At 34.7% G+C, this 17093-nt stretch overlaps 1 protein-coding gene across 3 annotated transcripts in view; it reads left to right on the plus strand.

Moving 5' to 3' along the window:
* Nucleotides 1-8897: 8897 nt before the first annotated feature.
* The window catches only part of LOC106872010 (aldehyde dehydrogenase, dimeric NADP-preferring), a 53133-nt gene continuing 44937 nt past the window's right edge, over nucleotides 8898-17093 (plus strand). For 2 of the 3 annotated variants that reach the window (XM_052966561.1, XM_014918823.2), the window contains exon 1: nucleotides 8898-9427. Coding sequence is in view for 2 of the 3 variants with exons in the window: in XM_014918823.2 (XP_014774309.1) it covers nucleotides 9410-9427 (18 nt within the window). In the remaining variant the exon portion in view is untranslated. Of the gene's footprint in view, nucleotides 9428-15423; nucleotides 15537-17093 lie in introns of those variants that run through there. The other variant, XM_014918822.2, reaches the window with a different exon arrangement.

Here is a 17093-nt window from a genome sequence, read left to right on the forward strand (position 1 = left end):
GTCGATTCTCTGGGACTTCCCCATACATACGACAAAACTATAAAAGCTAATAAACCGGATATTATTATAAAAGATTAGACAAAGAAGATGTATTTATTAATTGACATGAGTATTCCTTGCGGTCATAATATAGTGGCGAAAGAATTTGACAAGATCAGTAAATATACAGACTTGCTAATAGAAATTGAAAAAATGTGACATCTCAAGGCGACTACCATACCAGTGATTGTAGGATCTCTAGGAATGATAAAAAAAAAAGGTACTGAAACCTATTTGAAAATGATATCAGGCTTACTATCCCTACAGGAAGTGCAAAAAATCGTGTTAGCTGGAACAACTCATGTACAGAGAAGAGCATTATCCCTGTGAAAACAACATCCAAATTTATTTATTTATTAAATTTTTTTAAATACATATTTTATCTGTGAATTTGCAAATCTTCTGCATTTGCAGTTTTGTTTCACTAACATGCAACATTGCAGTTCTAATACAAGCATCATGCAATCTGTCCTTCATTCTTAGAGAAAAAACATTTGTTGATAGCGGCCGTAATAGTTCCTTGAACTTTTCCAGCTTGTCCTTACGCTGACCACTATACATTCTGAGAACCCATCTTCCTGGTTAATTATGACTCTTATGTAACAGTAGCTGTCAACTACTTCTATTGATCCATCTTTTATAAATGGAACCTGAAAAAGTTGATGAGAGCAAGGTCTAACACAAAAGTGCCTGCCCTTAGACCCTTTTCTCACAACCTCTTTTGCTATAACCACTTGACAGAAGACAACTGCCTTTCCTTTTTGGGTAAAGGAAGGCATGATAGTAAGGTGGTAATAATTAATGGAGGTAATGTATATGTTCACTCTCTTTGCACTACCTTCTCTGGATAGTTTCCTCTCCATCAATTTTTGTGTAAGACAACTCCCAATCCCACTTCCCCTGCATATAACCTCATTCTAATTTCCATCCAACTGAAGGTCCACACCAAACCAGACTCTACATGCACCATTTGTCCAGAGCTTTACACAAGTATGGATTTGCATTTCCAGCCCACCAACTTGTCCAAATTGGTTAACCATATTTTTACATTGTTGTACATCTATTTATGTCATTAAAATAAGAATAATCAAAAAAGAAAGTCAATTTAAAGTAGGCTTTAATTCATTGGAAGTTCTAATAATATCCACTGACAGATCTATTAGAGACAGTCATTTATAAATTATTTATAGCTGCCACAGCAACAGGAGCAGAATGTCATGGAGATTCACCCATTTCTGTTGTTAATTATAATAGCACAGACTTATCACATTCTTCCCCTTACAAAATGCAAAAATACACAATATTGTTAGAATAAAATAACTGACCAACTGAGTCACTCATTAAAACAGTATCTCAAAATACCTTTCTCTTTAGTGTAGAAACATCCTTCAATTTACATTCTAATGTGAGTAGAACAATGTGGTACAAAGTTCATAGGATGTTCGTTAGTTTGATAATGTGTAGATGCTTTATCAAGAGTCAAGATACACAAGTCATGGCAATTTTTCAGGATTTTGGTACATTCAGTTACAGTACTTTTGTCATGCTCAGCCTTAGCCTTATCTGGGTTTCTCCTGATGGAGCTAGTTCCTAATTACTATATCTCTTCAACAATAAGAACAGAGAGTGTAAGTGCATTGGGGATTTGATTCTGAATAGTTCAACTTGTAAGAATCATGTATTTCGTCAATAGAACATTACTTGAAAAGAATATTTTGAGGAAAGCCATGCTGGCATGCTCATCTCTATCACTATTTTTTGAAGAAAAGCAGAGAAACATTCACAAAGTGTTGAGTTCTGTGATATAAAGTAAAGGAATCACTGTCAGTTTTTACAAGGATGCAGTTGTTTCGATCATTTAAATTACCTGCTCACTGAATTTGCATGTAAATGGTTGAGTATTCCATAGACATGTGTACTAGTAATGTAATCCTTGGCTAAAATCAGCATGACATAGTGTGTGACCAGGCTGTATCTTTGAATTATATGTACAATCCATCCAATGAGCTTCCACACAGTTTCCATATACTTAATTTCACTCACAAGGTTTGGGCTAATCTGAAGTAATGATTAAAGACATTTGCTCAAATGTCCTACCAGGAGATTGAATCCAGGCTCATGATTGCAAACCAGAGGAGAATATGCTTTATCTGGATACCACATCTGTCAAAAGTTAGTCACAATACCTATCATTTGGAATCACATCAGCTCTTTAGATCTAATCATCACTTACACCACAAAATATTTGTTCGTTGTTCATGATATTTCTACATCAACTATTATTTTCTATTTCTAGTTTACCAGGATACATCCTCTCAGAATGAGGAACCTCCTTCGTGTCTTCTGAACTGAAGTCTTTCCTGCATGATAAAAGATTAATGTAAGTGATGCATTAGTATTGTTTGAAAAACTGACATTAGCTCTAGAATCTAAAAATATAGCAAACTGTCCCACATGGCAATCTGTTCTGTCTTACAACTTTCACTGTGTAAGTCCAAAAGCTGTGAATGTAGTAAGGCCAAATGGTCAAGAAGTTTAATTTGCAATATTTTTGTGGTGTAAGTGATGATTAGGTCTAAAGAACTGATGTGGTTCCAAATGATAGGCATTGCAACTAACTTTTGACAGATGTGGTATCCAAACACAGCATGTTCTCCTCTGAAAATAGAAGATTTTGGACCTAAATAAAACATGTCACCTTGGTAATGTCAGAGTGGCAGAGAGATTTGAGGAATTGTAAAAGGTTACATTGTAAAACAGCATCAAATAAGTCATGTGACAGTGTATCAACAACAGCGTCAAGGGCTCTTGGAAAATGTAAGCCTCATGACAGAACAGTATGAGTTCTAATTGCCAGTCTGATATTTTCTCATTCTAAATCTTAATTTTACATTCTTTATATCAAACATATAAGCTATAGATTTTTGATAAGTTACTATAGGATATTGTTTGCCTAAGAGAAAGTGATCCACTTTTTGACAGCTTTAATTATCAGCTAGGCTTCTTTTATATTTTTCTCTGCATAATTTAGTAACCAAGAAAAGAATGCTACAGATTCATAATTTTTTATTATGAAGAGCCTGAAGGCGGCAAACTGGCAGAACTGTTAGCATGCCTGGTAAAATGCTTAGCAGCATTTCGTCCGTCTTTACATTCTGAGTTCAAATTCCACCAAGGTCAACTTTGCCTTTCATCTTTTTGGGGTCTATAAATTAAGTACCAGTGAATCCCCGGGGTCGATGTAATCGACTGGTCCCCTCCCCACCAAAATTTCAGGCCTTGTGCCTTTTGTAGAAAGGATTATGAGCAGCGTGATAGTAGTCTCAGAGAATCTATTTCAGTGATGAATGTGCATCTACTTTACACTTGACAGACTCTATAATGGGTGTTTCTACATCATTAGTGTTGTCATGGCTTCCTCTATGAGCAAAAACTAAGCATTAATTAGATGTTTTATTCTTTCAGAGAAGCACAGAACCTATCAAGAATTTTAAAAAATGGATAAACCCATTATATAAATTAAGAATCGCTTATTAGTAACCTTGGGAATTTCTTTAACTGGAATAAAAAGTGATAAAGAAACATTTTCTATTTATTCTTTCAGGATCAATCAGTAAAGTGAATATCAGTAATACGCTTGGATCAACTGAATCAATCAATACGCCTCCTCTACAAAAACTGGCATTGTGGTTCAATGAAAGAGAGATAATAAACCAATATAACTTAAAAATAGGATAAAAATATGAACTATTTATGTAGTAAATAGAGATTTTTAACATTGACACAAGGCCAGAATTTTTGTGGGGATGATACAAAAGATTTGATTAAATCAACTACTATACTTGCTGTTTACTTATTTTATCAAAGCTTTTAAAAAGGATAATAGGCAAAGTCCACCATGGAAAGATTTGAACTCAAAATGTTTATTTAGTAAATCTAGCAAACAAAAAGATAACCATTTCAACAGCTGAAACTGCAGGGTCATAATATTGTGGAAGTGGGAAACATTAAGCAAATAGGTAAAAAGAAACTCTAAAAACAAAACAAAAATATTATTAATGACTGTACATATGTGAGATGGCAAATGTTCTCTTATCATCTGCTTTCAGAAATATATTGATTTGTCCTTCTCTCATCTAGAAATTATCAGCTTGCGTGTGGCATTTTGGCATTTACAAGCTTCCATACATTGTGTCATCCCATAAATAATGCGGTTTTTTTCAGTTGCATGAACTAAAAGTCAGAAGGGGACAGGATAAACTACCTGTATTAACTTGGTATAAAAGCATGTAGTAATTTTACCTTGTCCTCTTTCTTAGTGCAAGTTTTAAAGAATGCAGTTTGATTTTAATGGTTATTTTTCAAAGCTATAATGGAAGTGACAAAGGAGCATATTTGGCATATTTTGCTTTATGAGTTCAAAAAAGGCAACAAAGCAACAGAAAGTGTGAGGAATATTAATGCAGTATATAGGGCTCAAACGATAAGCATAAGCCAGTGTCAACAGTGATTCCAGAAATTCTGAGCTGGAAACTACAGCCTAGAAGGCGAGCCTTATCCTGGAAGATCTGTAGAGCTTGATGAGGACTTCCTGCAAATCCTGGTGGAACAAAATCCCATTGTAACTGTTGAGAAACTAGCAGAAAAGCTTGGATTTGGTCATTCAACCATTCATCAACACCTGCGTGCCATTGGAAAAGTCAACAAATTGGGTCAATGGGTTCTTCAGAAACTTCCTGAGTCTAATCGCATGCAGAGAGTGAATGTGTGCTCTTCTTTGCTGTCATGTCTTTTGAATGAACCTTTTTTGGACTGAATAGTGACTGGTGACAAGACATGGGTTCTCTATAAAAATGTCAAGTGCCGAAGACAGTGGGTAGAGAAAGGAGAAACACCAGTACCTAAGGCTAAAGAAGGTCTTCACTCACGTAAGGCGTTGTTATCTGTTTGGTAGGATATGAAAGGTTTAGTCCACTTTGAATTTTTAAACCTAAACCAAATAATAACAAAGGAGATGTACTGCGAGCAGCTTGAGCAGCTTTAGTCAGTGCTAGAAGAAAAATGACCGTCTTTGGTTTCAAGACGAAAGGTGTTCTTCCATTAGGATAATGCTCAGCCACATACAGCAAAGATGACATTCCAAAGGCTGGAGCAGTTTAAATGAGAAACGATGCCTCACCCACCATATTCGCCGGACATTGCCCCATTAGATTATCACTTATCCCACAGTCTTCAAAATCATTTGGATGGAAAAAATATGAATTCTGCAGATGAGGTCAGAATAGTACTGGAGGAGTATTTTTCATCATGGACAAGTGAATTTTGGAAGAGGGGTTTTGCAAGTCTACCACATAGATGGAAGAGCATTGTAGAAATTGAAGGAGAATATATTTTAGATTAAAAAAAGGAATTTGTTAATCTTAATTTTGAAAAATAAAAGAAGTATAAAAAAGCCACATTGTTTATGGGATGACACAATATATTGTACAACTTACTATTTTGGTTAATTTTCTTATCTATTAATTTTCTCATCATCATCATTATCATCATCATCCATACCATCACCATTGTTTTAACATCTACTTTTCTTTCATGGGTCAGATGGAATTTGCTGAGGCATATTTTCTACATCTAGATTCTCCTCCTGTTGGCAGCCCTCACCTATTTCCAAGGAAGATAATATTTCCCACAACCAGACACAATTTTCACAGAGGAAATAAATGGAAATAACTGACATCACTTGTATGGTGACCCTTGTTTACAACTATCATGCAATATCATGACAACACATGTGTATACATGTGTTTGTGTGTACACATAAATATGTGTTGTGTGGTTTTAACAGTTATTATTTTCATGTATAGATAGCTTCCATTACCTGGGTGACTAAGTTAGTAGCAGTGGAGGATGCTCTGAAAGTATAATTGCTTGAATAAGGACTGGTTGGGCAAACCTCAGAGATTTCTTACCTTTGTGGGTAACAAAGAGCCTCTCCCTCAGAGTGAAAGGCAGACTGTATGATGCCTGTGTATGGACATGTGAAAGCTTGAAAGCAATAAAGCCAGCATACTTTGCTGGATGTGGAATGTCAGTGTGCATGTACAACAGAGTGTAAATGTTTTGAGAGAAAAAATGAGTATAAGAGGCATCAAATGTAATGTATAAGAGAAAATACTGTGCTGGTATAGTCACAAATATTCGCTAAATTTAGCTTCTAATATGGACAAATTGACAAATGTCAGCTATTTTGAAAATAGTTCTCCTCTAAAACTTTTATTTTATGGTAAATGTCTTGTATTGTTGTTTGAAGCAAATGTCAATGTTGACTTGAAACTTAAGCCATTGTTTGTTTTTGATATTTCAACAGTATTGAAAGGTGTTTCCAAATCTAATCTGCTAGTTATATGGAAATCTGGCAGAAAAGCTTGGGTTCTACAAGATTTGTGTACTGAATGGCTCATTGAACATTAATGTCCAGCAAATCAAACTTTATGTTAAAAAGAATAATTTCAAGCTCAAGCATAAGTATGGGAGCAAAATTTTCCAAGGGGATGCAAACCCATGTGCAATCTAGGATGTTCAAAGTATTTTTATAACCCACACAAAATTTTAGGGGGTGTGCTTGCATCCCCTGTACCCATATTCCTGATCCTATGAAGTCAAGGCACTTTGGCTTTTGAATAATACTTCTGGTAATCTTTAGAATCTTTACTACCTCCAAACATACATATCTACTGAAATTAATTTGGTGATAGCAGCATGGAAGACATAAATTAGCCGTTCAGAAACACAAAGACTGTCAATTTCACTTAAACATTTATTTGTAATATGATGACAGCTTTTGTGTGTTTCTGGATGGCTAACTAATGTCTTCCACACTACAATCACTTTAGTTTCAGCACATGATCTTAGATCAAAACACTTACTATGTAGATACATCTCCACAAAATAACTTTCATTTCATCAAACACAACTTTACTATTACAGCCTATAGATCAAATAATTATTTCCATTTTTCAGGCATATTATCTTAGAAGAACTTTAAAGCAGTCACTAACAATAATTGATAATAAACATGAATCCATTCAAGAATTCTGGGAAATTCACATTATTTTGTGTTTGTATTTGGTTTGCAAGATTCGAGATGTGAAAAAGTCTGTTGAAAGAGATTTTGTTCTGTTTCAGTCAGGGATCATTATCCCATTAATAAATACATGCACTGGTTTCTATTTCACTTCTCTTTTTATTATTATTATTATTAGTCAACTAGTTAACAATTTGGTGTCCCAAGTTTGAAAGTGCTTCGTTAAGAAAACAAGTGGCGTCTGCCAAATCAGAAAGATCCCACTTGTTTAATTAATCACTCAAATAGGTTCATCAGGTTCCTTTCATCACTTTTCATGACTCTCAAGAGCATGTCATTGATGAGGTCATGAATGGCAATAAAAGGAATCTGATGAACTTAGCTAATCGGTTGACTGAACAATTAATCAAACAATCAATTAGTTAATAGAACCAGTTCATGTGTTTATTATTGGCATTATGACCCTCCCAAACAAAATGCAAACAATAAAAAATATTAAAGATACCTTGAAAAAAGTTAAACTTATATGTTGTATTAGTGTTTGTAAAGAAATTGGGCCCAAATGTATTTAAGAAAGATCATAAGATAGAAATGAAACAATCTCAACAATAGCTTCAAACAAAAAGCTCCAGTAATGGGATTTGAAGAAGTTGATCCAACTAGCATTCAGGATTTATTGCATCCTGAAAAGTGAAACCTTCACTAATGCAAATTTAATGACTTAACAAAACTGCAAAATAATAAAGATAATAAAGAAGAGAGTTCTTAATTGGATTTACCAACAGAGATCTGATCTAAAAGCCTTAGTGAAATAGTTTGTATTTTAGAACAGTTTTCAGAAAGTAAACCAAATTTTTAATGAAAAATGAAATGTAAAAGATCTCTAATAGAAGTCCTGAATTATTAGAGAATAACGTCTTACAAGTTAAATGTCATCACATTGTGATAGGTTGATATAAACTAACATGTACACAAACAGATTGAATTCTTACAAGGAAGGTGATTTTTTCTAATGAATTACATGTAATATTGCTTAAAGGATATTTTGTATATATGCAGAAGTGTTTGGTAATTGCTCTGAATAGCAACAATGCAGAGATTGAGAAAGCTCTTTAAACTTGCTGATGACAAGGTAACCCTTATAGTGATGGTGCCATGAAAATGCTCCTGGTACACTCTATAAAGAGTCAGGAAGGATATCCAACCATAGAAACTAAATATGCTAAATATGAGATTTTTGAGGAAGATGTTGTCCTTCAGCTCTTTGAATTCTGTTAAACATCCTACCAATACCAGCATGGAAATCAGACATAAGATAATGATGATGATGATGATGTAGAAACTTTGTAAACCTACTGTATTTTAAACAAGTGTATATTTCTTTCAATAATTAGAATAATTTATCTGTATAAAAACTTTTATCTTTTTCTGATAAAGTTTCTGATAATGAAATAAAAAAGTAGAACATATGTTTCATTAATTAAGACATTGGTATATGTATGCACATACACATGCACACGCACACACACGTGCACACACGCACACACACGCACACACACATACATGCACACACACACGTACACATACACATGTGCATGTGTGTTTATATAGACGTAAACATGTACACATAAATAACCAGACTTCTATAAGTCGATAGTAAGTGATTTGGATTTGACAATAATCCCTAATCTTACCTGTAATCTAAAATCTAGGTCAAATCCCACTAATATGTCTGATGCTGATGTTGTTTGGTGCCAGTGAGGATGCTGTGCACGACTGCTACCAGTCAACTGATAACATTGTTTACATTTTATCACTTACACAGACACAAATAGAAATCTATAGATATGCCAACATAAACACACACACACACACACACACATACACACACAGTCACACACACACACACACACAGTCACACACACACACAGTCACACACGCACACACACAGTCACACACACACACACACACATACACAATTATATAAATATGCAAATGCATGAACATTCACAAATGCCAATGCACACACATGCCAGTGCACACACACACACATACATTTTTAGATACTTGCATGCAGAAATAAATGAAAGTATATGCACAAACTGGTGTAGATAAATATATATACTCAAACTGTCACTTACACACACACACACACACACACAGGTATATATACAGGTTAGTAATAAATATTGATTGCTATTCATTATCTACAGAGGTTAGATTCAGACCAAACGAAGAGGGCTGATTGTCTCATTATCCGTGTCTACAAAATTGTTTCCCTCAAACATGACTGATGCCAACAAAGTAAGTGAACATCTATTGTTCCTTCTTATAATTATCATTCAAGTCTTCATCCTCATCACCATCATTATTGTCATCATCAACATAACCATTTACCCCATGCTCACAGAACTAGAAGTCTGGAAGTTTTATTAATTATTTATGGCCAAGTCTGGAAGTATTTAGTTTATAACATGTTTTTAGAAACATATATACGTATGTGTGTGTATACATACATACATACATACATACATACATACATACATACATACATAAGTACTTACGTACATACATACATACATACATACATACATATATACATACATAAGTACTTACGTACATTCATACATACATACATATTTATACATACAGTAACAAACATACATGGTATGTATGTATCTATGTATGCATATATATTTGTACCATACATATGACGAGTGTGTGACTCTGTGTGTGTGTGTGTGTGTGTTTGTGTGTGTGTGTGCGTGTGTGCACGTGCACATGTGTGTGTGTGTAAATGTTGACATTCTATAGCTTCATTTATCACTATCTGAGTGATATGATGTTTACATTCCTTGTTAACAATACAATTGATACCCCTGTCCTTTCAAAGATGATCAAAATAAAAAAAAATCCCTTACTTCAAAAACAGGTTTGGGTTGGTAACAAGAAAGGTATCAGCAATAAAATGCTCCCTTAGATAATTCCCTGTCCAACTCATGTAAGTGTGGAAAGCTGGATGTTAAATGGATGAAAGAATAAATGATTGAATGAATGAACATATAAACATCATTGATTATATATTTTTCCTGAAACAACTCAGCAATTTTCCAATGAATCTTTACCAAAACTTCCAGACATATCTAAAATCATCCCAGTATGATGCATGAAGGCAAAAAAGGAGTTCAAAGGTCTCTGTGGGATAGTATTGGTACATTTCATAAGGTTCATGTTCAATCAGGCACTCAAACATACAGCACAATATGTACCTATGAGTTCAACAAACTATCTCTATGACAACAACAACTGTTGAGAGATTATATATGGATGCAGTCTTTCAATTTCTATATTTTTCAATAAACATCCATTACAAACAAGTTAGATTGTATTCTTAATACTAAAAACTTAAGTTTAGGAAGTTAACATAAGTTAAGTTTGAGAAGAGGTGTGCACGCACACACACACACACACAAATATGTATATCGCCATTTAATGTCCTTGTTCCATGCTGGCATGGGTTGGATGGCTTGACAGAATTTGATGGGACCAAGGATTGTATTGTGTCCCAGAGTTTGTTTGGTGTAGTTTCAATGGTTGGATGTCCTACCTAATACCAGCTACTTTACTTAATGCTTTTTCATGTCACCAGTACTATTGAAGTTGCTATGCCACTTACAGGACTATGAACCCTGCATGGTGAAGGGGAGCTTTATGTTGGAAGAATAAGGAGGAGGGAGGAATAAACTATGAAATAAAGAGTCCCGAGTAGAACAGATACCTTGGTGTAGAGCAGTGGCTCTCAACTGGGATCAATATGGCTCTTGAAAGTCCATATGACCCATGGGGGTCCATATAAGATTTTGTTGTTAAAATTTATCTGCAATAAATTGGTTATATCTACAATTCACAAAATATTTTGGCAATTTTTTGTACAGTTCCTAATATTTAGTTACAAAAATATTATAGGATTTTTTAGACATTGAATAGCTATGAAAGTCCAGCTGAGTAGAATAAGAATCATAGGAGTTCATAGATTAAAAATGGTTGAGAAACACTGGTATAGAGGAATAACATGTCTACAAGCATTTTAAAAATGAGTTGGGCGGGCAAGATGGATTTGGAAAGTGATGCAAGTGGTGATGTGCTATCAGAGTGGGCCTTCAAGGTACAGAGTGGGTAGGAATGGGTGGAGTAGGAATGCCAGGAGTGGGTGGGAAAAGTTGGAGATATCTGATAGCAGAATAGAAATGATGATACAAAGAAGAAGCAGTGGAGGATGAAGAAGTGACAGGTGCAATCTATGAGGAGAGTGAGACATATATACAGTATATATATGTATATATATATATATATATATATATATATATATATATATATATATATATATATATATATATGTAAAGGAATAGAAAAAATGGGACAAGAATGCAAAACATCCAGACAGATGATACAAAAGAGGGATAAGAAAAAACACGGATGGGTCATTCGAAGTTTTCTTTCCTCAGTCAAGTTCCAGATTATCTTTGCAATTTCAGCTGGTCAGACTCAAGATTGCTCCAATCTGGCCAGCCCCAAGGAAAAACTAAGCTAAGAGTATTAGATTCCTTGGAAGAAAGCAGTGATATATATATATATATATATATACATTATATACAGTATGCATGTATGTATGTATGTATGTATAATACATTTGTAGTAACGCCTGCGCATGCGTAGAATTAAACAAGCAAGCGTCTCCCGCTCAATTCATTCTCTTTCTCACTGGCCAGCGATTGAGCATGGACGTGTGTTTAAAGCTGTCTCTACATCTTTCGGTCTTATACTCGACAGCTCGTTATTCTCACCTCTAAAGATGTATAACTAAAAGATTTGTATGTTTATCACCTAAATAAATGTTGTTTGAGTTGTTTAGTCTGGAGTTCAGCGTTCCGTCTATTTCTTAAATTTTATAGTAGAAAGTCAGGTATACAATCTAAAGATGTATAACCCACTTTCTACTAAACATTGTATATCTTTTTCAGCTATGATTGTTTCTAGTAATGAGTTGTTCATAAAATTATCATCAGTAAAACTACATATTTATACCAAACTTTTATTGCCACTAATGTATTTAATAACTGAAGTATTATTCTTATAAATGATAATACTATTGTATAAAAGATCATGGGTAAGGCCAAAACAATGCAAAGTAAATGCAAGGTAAATTACAAGAAAACAAATATGTGAATTAATGTAGACTTACCTTGTATTCAATATTTGTTTTCTTATGATTTACCTTGCATTTACTTTGCATTGTTTTGGCCTTACCTACAATCTTTTATACAATATATTCTCCATAATGCTTCACAGTAATTATTCCATTATAATAATACTATAGCAATTCATTACCATAAAATAATTTTAAATCCCATTTTATATGCTAATTTCAACAACTCAAATACACTTATAGAGTTTCTTACAAAGCAAATCAAGTATATTTGTTTTCTCAGTACTTCAACTGTTTCTTTATACTTCCAGTTACTATATCATGTTGTGTATACACAGTAAAATTCTCATACAGTTCACTTGGTAATTCTGCTAAAGATGGCACATACCCACATATTTCTAAGAACATCAGATAGCTACAAATACAATTGTATCGAGAGATGATATAGGATATATTGCATTTATTTTATTCTGTTGCCTGGTTATGCTTCAAAATGTCTTGTCATCCATCACCTATATCAATATGCTTTGGCTAAGCAACTCAATGCCAGTCAGTTGAGCAGACATGTTTTTGGATGCAGTCAACATGTTCATATGTGTAGCAACAGTCTGAGGTCAACTTTGTCTTTTATCCTTTCAGGATTGATAAAATAAGTATCAGTTGAACACTGGCATCAATGTAATCAAGTTACCCATTCCTCTAAAATTGCTGGCCTTGTGCCAAAATTTGAAATGTGAAGCCATTTGAAACCATGTTGCTAAATCATAGGCATAGCAACAATATTGTCTCAGCTATGAGTGTTATATCTTATTGTGGGACTCAATTGAGTTTAGTAAAACTATTGCTTAAAGTAGAGAGAGCAGAGAGAAATCTTGATCTTGAGCACATTTTATAAAAGAGGGAAAAGAATGAGTGGTATGATGTAGTGAAAAGGAGCAACTCTTCAGTTTAATCCACAGTTTGGATTCAGAACAAAGTATTTTCCTTGAATGGATGATTGGTTTCTGTATCCTTTCATTGTTTCAGAATATCTGTCTTCTATTTGGGATAAAGATTTTTTTACATATTCATAAAGCTTTACTATAACATTTTTTTTTATATAATCACTATTATTTTTTAAAAACACTTTTGTAAATCTTTTTCTCAGAAATCGTTTTGTAGTTTTATTTAGAACAATCAGTAAAGAATCTCGGCAGATGGTACAGAGACTTACTAAATAATAAGTAGCAAAGCAAAGAAACGCATGATTTAGTGGAACAAGGACTAAAGGCAATTGACAGAACAACATTACTGGGGAAATTCAAATGTTGGATACTGCAATTTGGACTGTACCCAATGATAATGTAGCCATTGCAAATGTATGAAATAGCCTCGAGTAGAGTAGAAAGGATGGAACAAAGATGCAGTGTGTTTATCAGAAAATGGCTGGGTCTTCCAAAACCACTTATTACAACTGCACTATATGGAAAACCCTTGCTGCAACTACTGATAACATCAATTGCCAAAGAATATAAGGCAGGAAAGGCAAGGACAATAATGATGCTAAGGTATTCAAAAGATCAGAACATCCGAAATAACCCTTCAAAGGTATGAACAGGGAGGAAATGGAAAGCGGAAGAGATAGTAAACAGGGTGATCAGAAAGCTAAGGCATGCTGATATAGTTGGAGCAATACAAGAAGCAAGAGCCGGTCTAGGGTTGTACAATTTCAAGCCATTTTGCATGAGCAGTGTAAAAGAGATGAAAGTGGCAGTGGTACACGAAGTGAGTAAAGAGGAAGAAGAAAGGCAAAATGTACGTTTGGTGCAATGTAATGAACAAGGACAGTGCCTGAGATGGGAGGAATATGTAGTTAGTCACAGAATCTCATGGAAGGAACTTTGGGCTTGGGAACAAGCAAGAACGTCCTTTTTGATCAAGTCTACCTTCGATGTTTTACCTTCACCAACGAATTTAGTCTGGTGGAACATACAAACAACTGATGACTGTAGATGCAGAGAGAAAGCGACGGTGAGACATGTTCTGTCAAACTGCAGGCTAACACTAGACAGATATACATGCTGTCACAATCAAGTCCTCGATGTCATAAATGCAACACTCAAGGAGAAGATTAAGGGATATAACAGGGGAGAATACTCAAAAGTGGAAAAGTGTGGAAAAATATACTTCCAGAAGGTGAGAAAATGACATAAGGACAGGCCTTCAAATAAAATATACAAGACAGACGAAAGATGGAGGGGATACTGGGAGCTGGCTGCAGATTTGGAAAGACTGTTAATATTTCCATTCATAAAAACAACAAAAAGACCAGACTTAATCCTATAGAACACAGAATAGAAAATTGGAATTTTGCTAGAGCTGACAGTGCCATGGAAAGAGAATATTGCTAATGCAGAGCAACGGAAGGAGAAGAGGTATGAGAGATTAATTGAAGAATGCGAAGAACAGGGATGGACTGTCAAGTATTGCCACCTGGCAGTGGGGGCTAGAGGCTTCATTGAAAGGAAAAGTACGACATTATTTAAAAGAAGGTTTGCATTTTCAAGCTCAGAGTGAAAAACGTAATAAGGAGGAAACAGGTGGCAGTCGAAAAAGCCAGCTTCTATAAATGGCTGAATCGAGAAGACCCAAAATGGCTTGAAAGCCATAACATGCTGACTGGGAAATAGTGTCACTAAGTGAGGCTGGCTGACACTTAAGCAGCATCGCTGATTGACAGGTGGGCTAAGGTAGTGATCTCATCCATAGCACACCCTCCATCTGGTTTGAAGGCTTGTACCACCAAACAGCTGGTCAGCTCTGACTGCTGGAACTGAAAATAACATGACACTGTTGAAAGGCAGGTTTAGAGAGGGCACAGGCTAAAACTACGCGTGTCCTCCCCCTCCATTGGCCAGTTGAAGCTTACACAGTGTCATGTGATGGTTAGCTGGTGCTGGCTGCTGGAGCCTACCAGCAAGTATTTAAAGGGATATTTGGCAGGATGGTCAGTCACCTGCTGACATTTGTTGACACTACATCAAAAAGACCAAAGAACAAAAGGAAAAAAGGAGAAAGAAGAAAAGCACTCAACACCAGAGGTGAAGACACCTCTGAAAGGCGGGGGGGGGGGCACCAAGTTGGAAATAGCAGAGTTGGGGCCGAAGTCAGACATAGTTCCTCCTGATGATGTCTTTAGCCACTGGATCTTATAAAGAAGCTGTTGAGGTAACAAACCACAAAACGTGGTTGGAATTCCTTTATTTTTGCAATCTTTTTCAGTATCTTTAAAGCAAATTACAAAATCCTTATTAATGTTATCAAGTTTTGAACATGAAATATTTTCACCAATTTCAAGTGAATTTTTACTGCACCTCAAATGCATCTCCATTTTTTTTTTTTCTTTCTGAAATGTGAATAACATTCTTCTGACAATGTAGAATTGTGCTTCTATACTACATCAATTTTGTTTTGTTATGGGATTCATTATGTTGTTTCTGATATTTCCTTGATTGTTTTGTCTATTGTGAAGATTATGTGCAGTGTGAGTTATGTTATTGTGTGGGATGATGAGGGTTATGTATATGTTGTAAGAGTTGTGTTATGAACTATAGTGTTAGATGGTGTTTATCTAGAGCAGTGTTTCTCAACCATTTTTTATCTGTGGACCCTTTGAGTCCTATTTTACTCAGATGGATCCTCATAACTTTTCAATGTTTAAAAAATCATATATTTTAAGAATTAAATATTATTTGAAATTGTAAAAAGAAAATTGTTAAAATTTTTTGTGAATTGTAAATTTTAACAACAAAATCTTATATGGACCGGCAAGGGCCATATGGACCTGCAAGGGCCATATGGACACCAGTTGAAAACCATTGATCTCGAGTATGTGCTGTTTAGATTGTTATATTATTGTTGTGGTACTTGTGCAGAATGTGAGTTGTGTGTGTTGTTGTTGGGGTGTAAGATGTGCTTTAATACAGGTGGTGATTAAGTAAAAAATACATGTTGTGTTATTTGGGGGAAGGGATGGTGATTGTATGTAGAGAATGCTGTGGGTTGTGTTATATAGCTGTTGTTATTTAATTGCTTGAACAACAAGGTGCAACATACTGTGCCATCTCCCAAGTTATTCCATGTCTCTACCAACCTGGGAACCATATTGTACATTCCAAAATGCAGTAATGTACTACAGATGGTACAATGCAACAATTTGAACATGTTATACTCTCTTCATTCTTTGGTTTAGTTATATACACCTGCAGATATGTGAACTGGTGAATTATTGTTTTTACAAACAAAGGAAAAATACTCAATCCATAGAGTTTGTATATTTTATTAGATGCTGAAACTTCCTGAAACAATACTCTGCATTTCACATTGGGAATTATTCACAGTAATTTCAAATCTAAGTATACTCAATTTCCTAGACATATTTCTAGATTTAAATACTGGTTAAAAATACAGACTCTATCATTAACATAACAGGAAATTGCAATACAGTAATAAATTTTAATTTCCTGTTAGACACTTACCCAAGGTCCATGCAGCAGGATTGAACCCAAAACCACATGGTTGGCAAGCATACTTCTTAACCATACAACCATGCTTGCATATATGTAGTTGTAAACATTACATTCCAAAATGCATAAATAATTATAAAAAGTTAAACAGATTGATTAGAATAATCTAACATTAAATTGATAAAAAAAAAAATCCCAAAGCATTTGATAAGTATAAACATTTAGTTTATCCAGGGATTTAATTTTGCTTAACAGCTAA

This window comes from Octopus bimaculoides, chromosome 3, assembly GCF_001194135.2.
Source record: "Octopus bimaculoides isolate UCB-OBI-ISO-001 chromosome 3, ASM119413v2, whole genome shotgun sequence".
In the NCBI taxonomy this organism is placed as follows: domain Eukaryota; kingdom Metazoa; phylum Mollusca; class Cephalopoda; order Octopoda; family Octopodidae; genus Octopus; species Octopus bimaculoides.